The sequence below is a fragment of the Garra rufa genome, chromosome 25, assembly GCF_049309525.1.
Source record: "Garra rufa chromosome 25, GarRuf1.0, whole genome shotgun sequence".
Classification (NCBI taxonomy): Eukaryota; Metazoa; Chordata; class Actinopteri; order Cypriniformes; family Cyprinidae; genus Garra; species Garra rufa.
Genome location: NC_133385.1, coordinates 5,340,233 through 5,357,678, shown reverse-complemented (window position 1 = coordinate 5,357,678; position 17,446 = coordinate 5,340,233). Strand labels below are relative to the sequence as shown.

Sequence of the window (17,446 nt, the reverse complement as noted above, 5' to 3'; positions counted from 1 at the left end):
CAAAAGTCAAGCTGCTTAAAGTCCAGTGTGAAGTTTCCACAGTCAGTGATGGTTTGGGGAGCATGTCATCTGCTGGTGTGGGTCCACTGTCTTTTATCAAGTCCACAGTCAACGCAGCTGTCTACCAGGAAATTTTAGAGCCCTTCATGCTTTTTGGAGATGATGATTTTATTTTCCAGCAGGATTTGGCAGCTGCCCACAAAGCCAAAACTACCAGTACCTGGTTTAATAGCCATGGAATAACTGTACTTGATTGGCCGGCAAACTCGCCTGACTTAAACCCCATTGAAAATCTATGGGGTATTGTCAAAAAGATGATGAGGGAACAGAGACCCCGAAATACAGACGAGCTGAAGGCCAATATCAAAGCAACTTGGGCTCCATAACACCTCAACTGTGTCAAAGGCTGATGGCCTCCATGCCACGCCACCTTGATGCTGGAATTAGTGCAAAAGGAGGCCCAACAAAGTACTGAGGACATAATACAGTACATTAACACACTTGAGAAGGCCAAAGATCCTTTTTTTATTGGTCACATGAAATATTCTAATTTTGTGAAATACTGGATTTGTTTTTTTTTTTGTCTTTAATCCATAATCATTAAAATTGAAACAAATAAAGGCTTGAAATATTTCACTTTGTGTGTAGTGAACTAATAAAACATACAAGTTTCACTTTTTGAAACAAATTATTGAAATAAATGGACTTTCCCTCGATATTCTAATTTTTTGGCACACACCTGTAGATAATAAAAGTATCTGTAAACATCTAAGATTTGGATACTTAAATACTTTTTAAATGTGTCTTTTGGTTGTGGGACAGCAGTTTGCACCAATTCTGTAGAATGGCTCATAATAAGTTTTATATAGCACCTGAAATGTAAATAAAATATGTCATTATATGTATGTGCATGTCAATTATGTTTTTTTTTTATTATGTAATAAATATAAATTTATATTAAACATAATATATATACTTAGATATATACGAACAGATTAAAGCAATGGTAAATTGACAAATGTACTACTTATATTTAATATATTTATTCTAATATATTTACACACTGCCACAATGTTCAGGATCAGTAAGATTTTTAATGTTTTTTAAAAAACTCTTATATGCTCTTCAAGGCTGCATTTGAACAAAAATACCGTGAAATATTATTACAGTTTAAAATAATGGTGTTCTATATTAATATATTTCAACATATTATGTATTCCTGTGATGCAAAGCTGAATTTTTATCAGCTATTACTTATCAGTTTTTAGTGAATCACATGATTCTTCAGAAATCATTCTAACATGCTATTGAACAGTTTTTTTGGAATCCGTGATTCTTTTTTCAGGATTCTTGATGAATAAAAGGTTAAAAAGAACATTTATTCAAACTATAAATCTTGATCCCTGTCACACTTGTGGTGTTCCCGTTCAAAAATGACTGGACTCCAAACAATTGCTTATAAATCTATCAATATGCTAGATTATCAACAAATATAACAAACTTATTTTCTTTCAGTTAGGACTGGTTTCTTGTTTCTATTTGCATCTGATTAATTGTAGGCCTCATTTATCTGAGAGTAGGTACCTTGTTTTTTAAATGAAAAAAATTAACTTTTATGAATAATTTTCACAATGTTAAACAAAAAATTATAAAAATGTGCACTGTTTCCCACACTAGTGTGCTGTAATGTTCAGGAAGTTGGCTTTTAAATGCTTTTATTTTGTACAAAATTGCAAAAAAATCACACTTGTGGTGTGTCAAAAATGACCGCACTCCAAACAGTTGCTTTTAAATCTGTCGATATATGCTAGATTATCAACAAATATTGGATTCAATCTTTTTGCCAACTTATTTTCTTCCAATTAGAACTGGATTCATGTTTCTATTTACATCTGATTAATCATAGGCCTCATTTGTCTGAAAGAAGGAACCTTGTTTTTTGAGTGAAAAAATAATCTTTTGCAAATTGCAAAAAATCACACATGTGGTGTGTCAAAAATGACCGGACCGGAATTGCTTATAAATCTCTCATTATGCTAGATTATCACCAAATATTGGATTCAGTCTTTTTGTCAACTTGTTTTATTTCACTTAGGACTGGTTTTGTGTTTCTGTTTGCATTTGATTAACTGTAAGCCTAATTATAAAATTGTGAAAATTTGCACTGTTTCTCTTTAATGTTTAACCAGGAAGTTTGCTTGTAATTGCTTTTAATTTTGTGCAAAATTGTAGTCACACTTGCCAAAAATGTCAGGCTATTGCAAGTGAATGGGGAAGAATGACAGTAAGAGAAACAACTAGTGCATGTAGTGCATATTGTGCTCCTGAACACTCAACACATTATGACTTTTTCAGAAAATAAAAGCATTTCAAAATAAAGTTTTTTGTGATCTTCCCCATTCACTTTCAATGGCCGGCCATTTTTGACAAGTGGGAATTAATATAAAAGCATTTAAAAGCAAACTTCCTCATTAAACATTAAAGCAAACTAGTGTGATAAACAGGGAAAATTGTCTTTTTTTTTTGTTTAATATTGTGAAAATGATTCCTAAAAATTCCTGTTTTTTTTTTTCATGTAAAAGAGGTACCTACTCTCAGATAAATAAGCCTATGATTAATCAGATGCAAATAGAAACACAAACCAGTCCTAAACAGTGCTCTAGACTAACCTTTTTGCAGTGGTTGCACTGATAAAAAGTTGGGGGAACCAAATCAGTTCACTTTTCTTTTTTTTTAATCGCTGTCCATATATTGACTTGTAAATGATTAACTAACAATCCGGTCAGCATAAAGTTCTTTATTTGAAGTACAGTTCTACTAGTTTGTGTCTAAAGGGCTCTGACTCTGACTCGATCGTATGTGGCTCATTATCTAATTTTAATCTAATTGTATTAATTTAACACATCCTTGGTGAAAAAAGGGAAAAAAGGAATAAAAAGTTTGACCCAAAACTTTTAGATGGTAGTTTACATTGTTCAAAAAGATTTCTATCTAAATAAACGCTGTTCTTTTCAACTTTTAGGTTCCAACTAAATATTAAGCAGCACAACTGTTTTCATCATTGATAATAAATCAGCATATTAAAATGATTTCCGAAGGTTCACGTGACACCGAAGACTGGAGTTATCATGCTGAAAAATTATCAGGAATAAATTTTTTTTTTTTAAAAAACATTCCCATAGAAAACAATTCAAACTTTGAAATAATATTTCAAAATATTAGTTTTTTTTTTCTGTATTTTTGATCAAATAAATGCAACCTTGATGAGCATAAGACACGTCTTTAAAAGCCATTTAAAAAACTGATCCCAAACTTTTGAACAGCAGTGTATATAGATATACACACACACAGCATAACAGCAATGGTAAACCATAAAATTTTCCAATCTGGTATTTTTAGATAATCGACCTTTAGCTCACAAACATACTAATCGCTGTCTGTCCCAATGTACACATTTGTCTGGCTAAAGTTTGTTTGTAAATGGCCCTTTTTTTTCTTTTAATATGTCAAGGCCTGTTTAATCGGTTTTCCTCGCTAAAGGTTCAGAGGGTTCATGTTTCAGACACTGTGGTTATTTGTAGTGCTCCATATGATGACTATTTACCTTCAACCAAACAAATAACATATTAGAGGCAATCTGTCATAAATTATGGAATGTCTTTTTCGACATGCTCTCTTTCAGGTCCCGGTTTGGCGTTCATTGCGTATCCACGAGCGGTGTCCATGATGCCCATTTCTCCACTGTGGGCTTGTTTCTTTTTTATCATGATTGTCCTATTGGGGTTAGACAGTCAGGTATAAATCTTGTTATACAGTTTTTGTGCTTCACATTTAATGCACGCATTTCAACATTTTATTTTGTGCATAACCCTAAGCACGCATGCAACGTAATTTTAAGCAAAAATTGAGACATAATTTCTCAAGTGGCTAGTAATAGTCAATAAGCCAGAATAAACACAGAGTTCTGATGTGGTTTTGTTCATCTGCTCTAGTTTGTGTGTGTGGAGAGTCTGGTCACGGCTATGGTGGACATGTACCCGACTTTTTTCCGCCAGAAGAACCGCAGAGAACTGCTGATCCTTGTCGTGGCCATCGTGTCGTTCCTCGTGGGTCTCATTATGCTCACAGAGGTACTGGACAATCTCATCTGACTCTGATGTGGAATCATTTCTAAAGTTGATTTATATAATTGGCAGATTTATAAATTGTCTCTGTCTGTCTGTCTGTCTGTCAGGGTGGAATGTATGTCTTCCAGCTGTTTGATTACTACGCAGCCAGTGGGATGTGTTTACTCTTTGTAGCTGTTTTTGAGACTGTCTGCATCGCTTGGATATACGGTGAGACGCCTGTTATATTGCCATGCTGTTTTAGCGCCTGTGCATTTGATGCAGAACGTAAGAAAATGACAGTTTTAAAATATGTGACCCTGGACCATAAAACAGTCTTAAGTAGCACAGATATATTCATAGCAATATAGCTGCAAGCAGCAATTACGGGGCAACGGTTTTATCTATCATCATGAAATCCATAACTTTTTGTCAGCACGGTCTGAAGATGATCTGACTTGATTTTGGTGAAAATTGCACAAACGGTCTGGGGAGAGTTAAAAAAAAAAGTAGGTTTTCAACATAAAGTAATATGGCGGACAGGAAGTTCAGCCAACTATGGTATAATTGGTATCTATGTTGTCGGCATCACCAAAGAAATCACTTTCATTACAATAAGCCATTTTCTTCAGAAGTTATTAGAATTTTGTAAAATTTCCTTATAACTTTAGACCACAAAGTGATGCTGCCACCAAACAGTTTGAGTGCTGTCAGGGCATAGTGCTGAAGACACATACCTAGTTTCGTAATGTTACGTCAGTGCGTTTGTAAATATAGCATTTTATGACAAACTTCAAAATGGCTGACACCCAAAATAGCTAACATGAGAAAATTGGATGGTTTCACTCAGCATGCACCTCTGAATGTAACTAGAATTTTGGCCAAACCATTGAGAAGTTATAAGCTAAAATACCAAATTTCATATCTTCTGACCACTAGGTGGCACTGAGCCAAAACACTGCAGGTAGAGTTAGGTCATGCAGTTTATAACACACACCAAATTTGGTCTCAATATGACAAACCGTTGTGGAGATATAGCCTCACATCCATTTTTGCGTGCTTTTCGTAGAATTCATTTGTGCGTTATTCGAGAACAGTTTGACTAATTAACTTGAATTTCATAACTTTTTGTCAGCACAGTCTGAAGATGATCTGACTCAATTTTGGTGAAAATCGGATCAACGGTCTAGTACGTCTTTCAACATAAATCAATATGGCAGACAGGAAGTTCGGCCAACTTTAATATAATTGGTATCTATGTTGTCGACATGACCAAAGGAATATTTTGAGATCACTTTCATTGCAATAAGCCATTTTCTTCAGAAGTTTTTAGCATTTTTCAAAATTTCCTTATATTTTTGCCACCCAACTTTTTGAGTACTGTCAGGGCATGGTGCCGGAGACATATACCGAGTTTCGTAACGATATGTCAATTCGTAAAATATAGCATTTTAAGACAAATTCAAAATGGCTTACGCCCAAAATGGCTAACATGGGAAAATTGGATATGGTTCAGCTTCTCCGAATCTAACGAGAACAGTTTTGAGATTTTTGGCCAAACCTTTGAGAAGTTGCCATTTTTCATTGACCACTAGGTGGCACTGTGCCTAAACACTGCAGGTAGACTCAGGTCATGCAGTTTATAACACACACCAAATTTGGTCTCAATATAACAAACCGTTATAGAGATATAGCCTCACGTCCATTTTTGCATGCTTTTCGTAGAATTTGTTCACGCGTTATTCGAGAATGGTTTGACTAATCAACTTCAATTTCGAAACTTTTTGCCAGCATGCTCTAAAGATGATCTGAGCCAATTTTGGTGAAAATCAGACAAACCGTCTAGAACGAGTTAAAAAAAGTAGGGTTTTTTTTTCAAACAATTAAAAATAGAAAAAAAATAAACCTTACGATTTTTTAATTGTAAATTGAAGTTTGGTGTCATTATGTCAAAGTTTTGCAGAGATAAAGCCTCAGAGTCATTTTGGCATCAAGCCTAAAATTTGTAGCGGCGCATCCATTTTTGCGTGCTTTTTCGTAGAATTCGTTTGTGCGTTATTCGAGAACAATTTGACCAATCAACTTGAATTCCATAACTTTTTGCCAGCATGGTCTGAAGATGAACTGAGCCAATTTTGGTGAAAATCAGACAAACGAGTTCGAAAAGTAGGTTTTTCAACAATTAAAAAACGTTGGTTTTGTGCCTTATGGTTCAAAAGTTATTAGCATAAATATGAGTGAAATTTTGGACAACTGGTGACACTAAAGAGTTTGAGTTAAAGACTCCAAATTTGCTATGGCGATAGTTCAGACTGTTCTCTATTAGTATGCCAAATTTCACAACTTTCCCGCAAGCGGTTCTATGGGCTGCCATAGACTCTGTAGCAGAAACGGAGGAAGAATAATAAGAACGCCAACGATTTGAAAAGGTGCCTTCGCACCTTCAGTGCTTGGCCAAATAGCTACAAAAATACATTGTATGGGTCAAAATTATTGATTTTTCTTTTAATGCCAAAAAGCATTAGGATATGAAGATATTTTGTATTTTTCTTATTTTAAATATATTAAAATATATTAATTTTTGAATAGTAATATGCATTGATAACTTAATTTGGACAACTTTACAGGCAATATTCTCAATATTTAGATTTTTTTTGTACCCTCAGATTTTCAAATAGTTGTATCTTGGCCAGATATTGTCCTGTCCTAACAAACCATACATCACTGGCTTGTTAATTCAGATTTCAGATTATGTGTAAATCTAAATTTCAAAATTGAGGTTCAGGGTCACATATTGTGTTAAATAAATTACATAAATGCTAAAGGTTTTAAAACAGTACTAATCTGATATCTGTTACATTTTTTGTAATATCCTTGCTTTTTTTTGTTGCTTCTCAGGTGCTAATCGGTTTTATGACAATATCGAGGACATGATTGGTTACCGCCCTGGGCCGTATATTAAATACTGCTGGCTATTTTTTACCCCTGCCACATGTTTTGTGAGTCACTTACCTTCTATACTTCATGTACCTTCAAAATAATTGTTAAAAGGTTTTTAAACCTTTATTAAACCTCCTAAAATAACAGGCATTATCATTGTTATACGCAATCACAACAAATACATAAATACATACTACCAGTCAAAAGTTTGGAATAATTCAATTTTTAAAAATCTTTTTTAAAGATGTGCCTAATGCAAAACAAAGGCTGCATTTATTTGATCAAAAATATGTTAAATGTCAAATATTATTACAATTTAAAATTCAAATTTAAAAGATTTAAAAAATATATATTTAAAAAATTATATATATAAATATATATTTATTTAATGTAAATATATATTAAAAATTGCATGTATTTAAAAATGTAAATGAGCTATTAAAATGTAATTTAATAATTTTGAACTGTTCATTATTTTTTTAAATTAATTATTCCAAACTTTTGACGGGTAGTATGTATTTATGTATTTGTTGTGATTGCGTAGAACAATGATAATGTCTGTTATTTATTTGATCCAAAATACAGCAAAAGCAATAATATTGTAAAATATTTTTTATGATTTAAAACAACTGCGTTCGTTCTATTTTAATATATTTTAAAATGTAATTTATTCCTATGATCAAAGCTAAATTTTCAACATCATTACTCCAGTCTTCAGTGTCACATGATCCTTCAGAAATCATTCTAATATGCTGATTTACTGCTCAAGAAACATTTATTATTATTTTTATCATCACTATTTAAAACAGTTGAGTAATGTTTTACACTATACCATTCATTTAATAGAAATTAATGCTTTTATTTAGCAAGGATGCTTTAAATTGATCAAAAGTGATGATAAAGACAATGTTACAAAAGATTTCTATTGCAGATAAATGCTGTTCTTCTGAACTTTCTATTCATCAAAGAAACCTGAAAAATTCTATTCAGCTGTTTTCAACAAAATAATAATAATAATAATAATAATGAATGTTCTTTTGAGCAGCAGATCAGAATATTCGAATGATGTGACTGGAGTAAAAATCACAGGAATAAATTACATTTTAAAATGTATTCAAACAGAAAACAGATATATTATATAGTAAAACTATTTCAAAATGTTACTGTTTTTGCTGTTAAATATATAACAAATTAAATTAAACTTAAGTCGGCTTAGCCAATATATAATTTGGAGAGTTTTACAGCAATCTATTTTTTCAGCTGCTTGAAGGATTGATATCAATTTTGAATGCCTCAAAATTTGGACCAACTTTAAGTAATCTACAGTACATCTACAGTACATTTAAAGATGCATTAAGTACCAAAACAGTGTTCTTGGGCTTTATAGTGACATCTACTGGTGTGGATGCATCATGATGCAACTGCTAAAGACTTTGGTTGCATATGCATTTGTAGAAAGATCACAAGATCTAAAGATCAACCGCTCTAATCTTATTTCCACCGCTTGTCTTGACAGGGTACGTTTGCATTTTCCCTGATCAAATACACTCCTCTGAAGTATAATAACGAGTATGTGTACCCGTGGTGGGGTTACGCTCTCGGCTGGCTGCTGGCGCTCTCCTCTATGGTTTGCATCCCGCTGTGGGCTGTTTCTAAACTGAGCAGGGCCAAAGGTTCACTGCGAGAGGTGAGTGACACTAACTCAATCTGACGTAACAGAAGAAATAACATGCTGAAATACTGCCCTTACAGTAGCTTGTATAACATGTGCAGTATGCATACACTTCTTGATTCACAATAGCACTATACAGTTGAGGTCGAAAGTTTGCATCCCCCTTTCAGAATGATTAAAAATGGTAATTATTTTACCAAAATCAGAGGGATCATACAAAATGCATGTAATTGTTTCACATAAAAGATGTTTACATATAGTCAACAACAGAAAATAATAGCTGAATTTATAAAAATGTTTAAAAATGTACACACACCTAAATCTTAATATTGTGTTGTTACCTGAATGATCCACAGCTGTGTTTTTTTGTTTAGTGATAGTTGTTCATGAGTCCCTTGTTTGTCCTGAACAGTTAAACTGCCTGCTGTTCTTCAGAAAAGTCCTTTAGGACCCACAAATTCTTTGGTTTTCCAGCATCTTTGTGTATTTGAATCCTTTCCAGCAATGACTGTATGTTTTTGAGATCCATCTTTTCACACTGAGGACAACTGAGGGACTCATATGCAACTATTACTGAAGGTTCAAACACTCACTGATGCTCCAGAAGGAAACACCATGCATTAAGAGCCGGGGGTGAAAACTTTTGAATTTGAAGATCTTATTTTGCCTTCTTAGAAACATCTAAGTATCTTCTGTAGGTTCTGAAGGGGCAGTATTAAATGAAAACAATATGTGACCCTGGACCACAAAACCAGTCTTAAGTCGCTGGGATATATTTGTAGCAATAGCCAAAAATACATTGCATGGGTCAAAATTTTTGATTTTTCTTTTATGCCAAAAATCATTAGGAAATTAAGTAAAGATCATGTGAAATGAAGATTTTTTGTAAAATTCCTACTGTAAATATATCAAAATGTAATTTTTGATTTGTAAAATGCATTGTTAAGAACCTAATTTGGTCAACTTTAAAGGTGATTTTCTCAGTATTTTGATTTTTTTGCACCCTCAGATTCCTGATTTTCAAATAGATGTATCTCGGTCAAATATTGTTCTATCCTAACAAACTATGCATCAATAGAAAGCTTATTTATTGAGCTTTCATATGATGTATAAATCTCAGTTTTGTAAAATTTTACCTTATGACTGGTTTTGTGGTCCAGGGTCACATATGATATTTAGGCAAATTAAGAAAAATGTACACATTCTGTTCAAAAGTTTTCACTCCCTGGCTCCTAATGCATGGTGTTTCCTTCTGAAGCATCAGTGAGTGTTTGAACCTTCTGTAATAGTTGCATTTGAGTCCCTCAGTTGTCCTCAGTGTGAAAAGATGGATCTCAAAATCATGCAGTCATTGTTTGGAAAGGGTTCAAATACACAAAAATGCTGGAAAACCAAAGAATTTGTGGGACCTGAAGGACTTTTCTGAAGAACAGCAGGCAGTTTAACTGTTCAGAACAAACAAGAGACTCATGAACAACTATCACTAAACAAAAAAACAGCTGAGAATCATTCAGATAACAACACAGTATTAAGAATCATGTGTATGTAAACTTTTGAAACGGGGTCATTTTTATAAATTCAGCTATTATTTTCTCTTGTGGACTGTATGTAAACATCTTTTATGTGAAATATCTAAATTAACAATAACAAACCTCTGGGCTTTTTTCTCCTCAGCGTTTTTACAAGCTCATCACTCCCTCGCCGGAGCTGCCCAAAACCAGACGAGAACAGGAGAAACTTCAAGCCATCTTTGCAGCCGACGGCGACACTCTTCGCCAGCGAAGCAGTCCGACCAAAGACGGGTACTTCCCTGTCAGCGAGAAGGAGTCGCACTGTTAGCCCGGCTGTCCCGTGACGGACCACTGTATGTTTCCCCGAGGGTGGTGCTTCTAAACCTTCCCATGATACCTCACACAGTACTGGCAGCCAAATAAGCAAAACGACAGACACGCCAGGGTGACGCTCCACCTCTCCAGTCTAAGAGGGGATTTGAAGAGCTTCATGCTTGCTCTCATTGGTCAGAGCTTACAAAAAGCTAGTTAGTGTCAATATTATAGACAGCAGAATGTCGAAAGTCAATGTAATCACTTATTTTAAAGTTAAACATAAGAGAAAAGTGAAGGGTCTTTTTTCTATGACTGTGTTTAAGAGTCTAAGATTACGAGATTAAAGTTGTAATATTTTGAGAATAAAAATTAAATTACAAGAATAAAGTCAAAATATTAAGAGTCGAAATATTTAAAAAATAAAGTCGAAAGTTCAAATGTTTCGAGAATAAAGCCGAAATTATGAGAATAAAGTTAAAATATTAGGAGAATAAAGTTGTACATTTGAGCTAGAGTTACTTTAGAGTTAATTTATGTCAAATTTCATTGGATGTGCATTATGGGCAAGACACATTTTTAAGCAAAAACAGTTTTCATGCACTGGTCAGTTTTCGATGACAGCGTGATAGTGCCACGTAAAAAAAAAAAAAAAAAGATTTCAGGATTAAAGTTGTAATATTTCAAGAATAAAGCTAAAATATTACAAGAAAGAAGTCGAAATATTTCAAGCATATAAATATATTTCAAAATATTATGAGAATAATGTCAAAATATTTTGAAAATAAAGTCAAAATTATGAGGATTTTGACTTTGAAATGTTTCAAGAATAAAGTTTAAATGTTTAGAAAATAAAGTCTAAATTATGAGAATAAAGTCGAAATATATTATGAAAATAAAGTCTAAATATTTTGAGAATAAAGTAAAAATTACAAGAATAAAGCTAAAATATTACAAGAAAGAAGTCGAAATATTTCAAGAATATAAATATATTTCAAAATATTATGAGAATAATGTCAAAATATTTTGAAAATAAAGTCAAAATTATGAGGATTTTGACTTTGAAATGTTTCAAGAATAAAGTTTAAATGTTTAGAAAATAAAGTCTAAATTATGAGAATAAAGTCGAAATATATTATGAAAATAAAGTCTAAATATTTTGAGAATAAAGTAAAAATTACAAGAATAAAGTCAAAATATTACAAGAATAATGTCGAAATTCAAAATTATGAGAACAAAGTTGAAATGTTTCAAGAATAAAATTGAAATGTTTGAAGAATAAAGTCAAAATGTTTAGAGAATAAAGTCTAAATTACAAGAATAAAGTCTAAATATTACGAGAATAATGTTAAAATATTACGAGAATAAAGTCTAAATATTACAAAAATAGTCAAAATGTTTTGAGAATAAAGTCGAAATATATTACAAGAATAAAGTCTAAATATTACGAGAATAACGTCAAAATATTACGGAAAAAAAGTCAAAATGTTTTGAGAATAAAGTCGAAATTACAAGAATAAAGTTGAAATATTTCATATATATCTCATAAAAAGTTGACTTTATCTCGTAGTATTTCAACTTTATTCTTGTAGTATTTTGACTTTATTCTTGTAATTTCGACTTTATTCTCCCAATATTTTGACTTTAATCTAGTAATCTTAGATTTGATTTGATTTTTCAACGTGCCACTAAGATTTTAGAGCTATTTGGCTTTCCATAATATCTTTTATCATTCCCAATCAACTTGGGAAGTATAGCGATATATTATTTTTATTTTTATTTTTATTTTTTTCAACCCTATTCACCTTGGATGTTTTGCCTTAAAAGAATCTAATTAAACATGCTCTGATTTAAGCATTTTGGTTTTACGTGCTGCTTTTAGGATGTAATATTCTGCTCTCAGTAATATTGACACAAAAGTAGAATTTCTACGATCTAACCCTGGCCAAATATGAGTGTTACCAGTAGATTCAGAAAGTCTGAAGTAAAACAGGAAGATTCTCTGTAATGCAAGCACCCAAAGCCTCCTGTATCTTAAAATGACGGAGTAAAGGGTTGGATCTGAATAAGCTGTTTAACTCTGGAATTGATATTACGGAATAGCACACTCGAATATACAGTTGCAATAAAAATTATTCAACCCCCTTGACCTGCAAAGCATTTTGCAGCGGAGAACTACATTTTTGTGAAAAGAATTCAACAAAGGCATCAGTACACTTTTAGAGAAAGTGTATTAATACACATTTGAGTACTTCTAAGAACACAAGTTGATGAATGATGACGAAAATGACCAAATTGGCTCTAAACGTTCATGTTCAAAATTATTCAACCCCCAAAAGTCACATCTTGTGCCGAATCTTTTGTTCTTTAAAAGAAGTGCTTCTGTCACCTCTCTACTGCAATCTTGGACCATTCCTCGCCTGAAAAAGCTTTGAGATCACTGATAATCTTTGGTTTTCACTTTGCCCCTCTATTCTTCAAATCCAACCAAGTGTTTTCAATGAGAATTAAATCTGAAGACTGAACAGACCACTCAAGAACATGACCCAATCGTAAGATTTGTATGTTTACTATGGAATGATTGACCTGCAGGAAAGTCCATTGATCATCAGCTTTAGGTTTTGCACCAAAATGGCCTGATGTTTCAAAATAATCCATGATGTGCTTTATAAGGTCATGATTTTCCTGCTACAGTAAAACAACCCCATAACAGGACTGATCCACCTCCAAGTTTGTCAATGGAGATGGTGTTCTTCTGCTTATTAGCTTTGCCTTTTTTTTTTTACCAGACATAATGCTGATCCATAGGTCCAAAAAGTTCCAGTTTGGTCCCATCACTCCATAAAACATTCTTCCAGAACTCCACAGGTCTATCCAAATGACTTTTAGCATATTCCATTCAGCGTTCTTCTTGGTCAAGAGTGGCATTTGGCAAGATGCCCCAACATGAAATCCATGTCTTGTGTTCATCTTATACTCTGTTTTTTCACCTTTCATTGGATCATCCTAAAGATCTTTGGCTCCTCAGTCGTTCTGATCGAATTTTATGATATTGTACTTTTTCTTCAAAACTCTCAAAGGTTTTCTGGTATGTCTTGGAAATCTTCATATAGACTTAGACTTTCTTAGTTAATAAAATGATTTCTTCTCTATAGCTTCTGTCACTGTATGTATGACAGCTCAAGCTAATTCTGTTTTCTAACAGAGTTTCTAAAGGTTAAATTGTGTTTTAAGACCATTTTGTTCCTCACCATACAAATAAGTGACTAAAAAACAGCAATGTTGAATAATTATGACATAGCTGTGTTATTACAAATTCCTAGAACTCAAAAATATTATAATATATATGTGACCCTGGACCACAAAACCAGTCTTAAGGTTAAATTTTACAAAACTGAGATGTATACATCATATGAAAGCTCAATAAATAAGCTTTCTATTGATGTATGGTTTGTTAGGATAGGACGATATTTGGCCGAGATACATCTATTTGAAAATCTGGAATCTGAGGGTGCAAAAAAATCTAAATACTGAGAAAATCACCTTTAAAGTTGTCCAAATTAGGTTCTTAACTATGCATATTACTAATCAAAAATTACATTTTGATATATTTACAGTAGGAATTTTACAAAAAATCTTCATGGAACATGATCTTTACTTAATTTCCTAATGATTTTTGGCATAAAAGAAAAATCTATAATTTTGACCCATACAATGTATTTTTGGCTATTGCTACAAATATACCCCAGCGACTTAAGACTGGTTTTGTGGTCCAGGGTCACATATTGATTATCAATTTTAATATGGCAGTAATCTGTTATAGATGCAAGTCCTGAATTGTCAGAAAAGCTTGTAATTGTAGAGTACTGCAGTCTCCTGGGGGTTGAATAATTTCGATTGCAGCTGTATTTTTTCATCATTTATTCACCCTCATGTCTTTTAAAACCTGTATTTCTTTGATTTTATTACTTCAGTGGAACATAAAAACGTGTGCAAAAGTTTGTTTCCAAGGCCATTTTTATTGGGGGATGTTATAAATTATTTTGAGGTATTAAAGGATTTAAAGGTAATAACAAAAAAGAAACCGTAATAAAAGAACAAGAACCTATTGTAGGCCTAATCAATCCAAATTATTACCATGTTTTTATTTTAAAATATGCACATTCAGTCTTAATCGTATGCCTTATCTATTTATGTGAGTCTCTCACATTCAATTATGAAGCACATTATCTACATGAATTATGTAAAAAGGCTACTTTAAACATAAAATGGCCAAATTTGACAACAAACAAAATACAATTGTGCATGATCGCTGAATATTACTTACATTTCTATTAATAAACAGTTGTCATATGTGACCCTTGTCCACAAAACCAGTCGTGAGCAGTGTTGGGGGTAACGCAAGTAACACGAGTTACATAATAAGATTACATTTTCCAAGTAACTAGTAAAGTAACACATTTCTTTTTAATTGACAAGAAAATGACTAAAACTAGTTACTTTTTCTCCCGTTTATTGATTAAAAGCTCTCCTGTCTCATGTTGAGAGATATCGGGAGTTACTTTAATATGCATTAATTCATCTCACTCACAAAAAACAGATTCAGTATTCTTCAAAAACAGTAAAATTCAACTCTGAATATGTCGCAAACCTGCAATAATTAAATATGTTATATAATACTATCCTTTATGTATTTAAGCCCATTTTATTAGCCAGTGTCTTTGCTGCCAACCTTCGATGATCCAGTTCATCCATAAGAGTTGACATTTTCTTCTGCGGTCTATATACAGACTAGGGTTGCAAAGGGGTGGAAAATCCCATTCCAAAAATCCCTGGAAGATTCCAAAGTTTCTAGAATGTTTCCGAAATTTACTGGAAATGTTCCACTTTTTTTGAAACCCTAATACAGACAAAAATGTAGTTTTCTCTAAGCCTGAGGCTTTTGATGTAAAACGGCTTTTACATTTGCCAAAAATATAACTTTTTATATTAAAAACAAGCAAGCCAGCCCTGCCCAGATTTAAAAAGTAACACAAAAGTAACGCAATGCATTACTTTCTATAAAAAGTAACTAACGTAATTAGTTTTTTAGGGAGTAACTCAATATTGTAATGCATTACTTATAAAAGTAACTGGTATATTTGTAGCAGTAGCCAACAATACATTGGGGTATGGGTTGAAATGATTAAATACCAAAAATCATTAGGATATTAAATAAAGATCATGTTCCATGAATACATTTTGTAAATTTCCTACCATAAATATATCAAAACTTAATTTCTGATTAGTAATATGCATTGCTAAGAACTTCATTTGGACAACTTTCAAGGCAAGTTTCTCAATATTTGGATTTTTTTGCACCCTCAGATTCCAGATTTTCAAATAGTTGTAGTTTCAGATTGTATTTCGACCAAATATTGTCATAGTCATCAGTGGAAAGCTTATTTAGTCAGTTTTCAGAAAATGTATGACTGGTTTTGTGATCCAGGGTCACATTCGCGTAAAATATAGGCTATTTTCAATTCAAAACGGCCGAATTTGACAACAAACAGAATATCGTGTATGATCGCTGGAAATTACTTACATTTCTGTTAATAAACAGTTGTCATTTATTAAATGTTTAGCTACTTACATCTTACCTCAAGTTTGTAGTTGGCCGTTGAAATTGAAAAAAAAGCGCTGCGCGGGAATTCATGTTCCGCGTCTGTGAACGCTAAGCCCCGCCTACTTTTATTTGATTGACCACTGAGGCAGACGTTTTCTTTTACGGTAAGCCCCGCCTTCTTTGATTTGATTGGCTGTTTCGGTCATTTTAACATTGACGAGAGCTGTTAATATTTTATTTTATTTTATTTCTTTATTTTATATTTTTGGGGTTTCATGTAATAAAAAAAGAAAGTCAAACGAGTTTAAAAATGACGTGAGTCATCAAATAATAATTGTATATATTTTTAGTTGAACTATTTTCCCTGTCAAACCCTTTGCCCAGCAGATGGCAGAGTGGAACACAATCGAAATGAATGTTGGAAACAGAAACTGAAGTGTCTTTTAGGACTGTTTCAGTTCAAGCAATCAATGCATCTGCTTTCTAAGGAAGCAAATTAGTGTTTTTTTAGAATCCATGTGGATGTGCATCATAAATACAGCAAAGCCTGTGGAGGTTTTATACTTAGAACCATCTTGCATGAGTTATGAATGCTTATGAAGGTTTTAGACTTTACAGATCTGTATCACATGCAGGAATCAGGAGAAATACTATGGTACTGTTTTGAGGTGATGTGAAACAATTGACAGTGTTACACAGGGTCAGTCGTCATTTTTCTGCACTTGTTTAAGAATGTTTTAGGATATAAATCATTGTATCTCATGATTTTGTATTTTTATTGTGAAACTTTATTAAAGCGGTGCACGTTTGTAGAATTTACTGTTTAACAAATGCGATAAATGTGTAAAATTTTTAACATCTGCACAAACCGATCAGATTGCATATTGAGGACCAATCAGATGTGTTTGTTTTTTCTTTGTTTTGACTGGTTCATGTTGTCATGAAGTGTTGGAAGTGTCCTGTGAAAGCAGACCACCAGCAGTCTTTGTGTATATAACCTGTACAGAACGGTTGAGTTTGGGTTTACAACTTTGTAAATGTGTTACATTTGAGCCAGATATGCTTTTTCTCATGTACATTACATCAATAAAACAAACAACTATTATTTGCAAGCTTGAGGAATTTATTAAACCCAGCATTTGCAATTAGACACAAAAAAACAACACAAAATTAAATTAATTTAAGCATTAAATTAATTGCAAAATGCAAGCATGCATATATACAAAAACATTTGTTTTTCAAATCAAAACTTTATTTACATTTCTTTGCAGCAAAAAATAAAAAATAAATAAAATAATGA

At 32.7% G+C, this 17,446-nt stretch overlaps 1 protein-coding gene across 1 annotated transcript in view; it reads left to right on the top strand.

Annotated features, from left to right (window-relative positions):
- The window catches only part of slc6a13 (solute carrier family 6 member 13), a 27,345-nt gene extending 16,090 nt beyond the window's left edge, over positions 1–11,255 (top strand). Inside the window, exons 9-14 of the mRNA XM_073832052.1 lie at positions 3,683–3,795; positions 3,993–4,130; positions 4,235–4,337; positions 7,005–7,105; positions 8,563–8,733; positions 10,393–11,255. Of these exons, the coding sequence (XP_073688153.1) occupies positions 3,683–3,795; positions 3,993–4,130; positions 4,235–4,337; positions 7,005–7,105; positions 8,563–8,733; positions 10,393–10,557 (791 nt within the window). The 3' untranslated portion in view covers positions 10,558–11,255. The remainder of the gene's footprint in view (positions 1–3,682; positions 3,796–3,992; positions 4,131–4,234; positions 4,338–7,004; positions 7,106–8,562; positions 8,734–10,392) is intronic.
- The last annotated feature ends 6,191 nt before the right edge of the window (positions 11,256–17,446 follow it).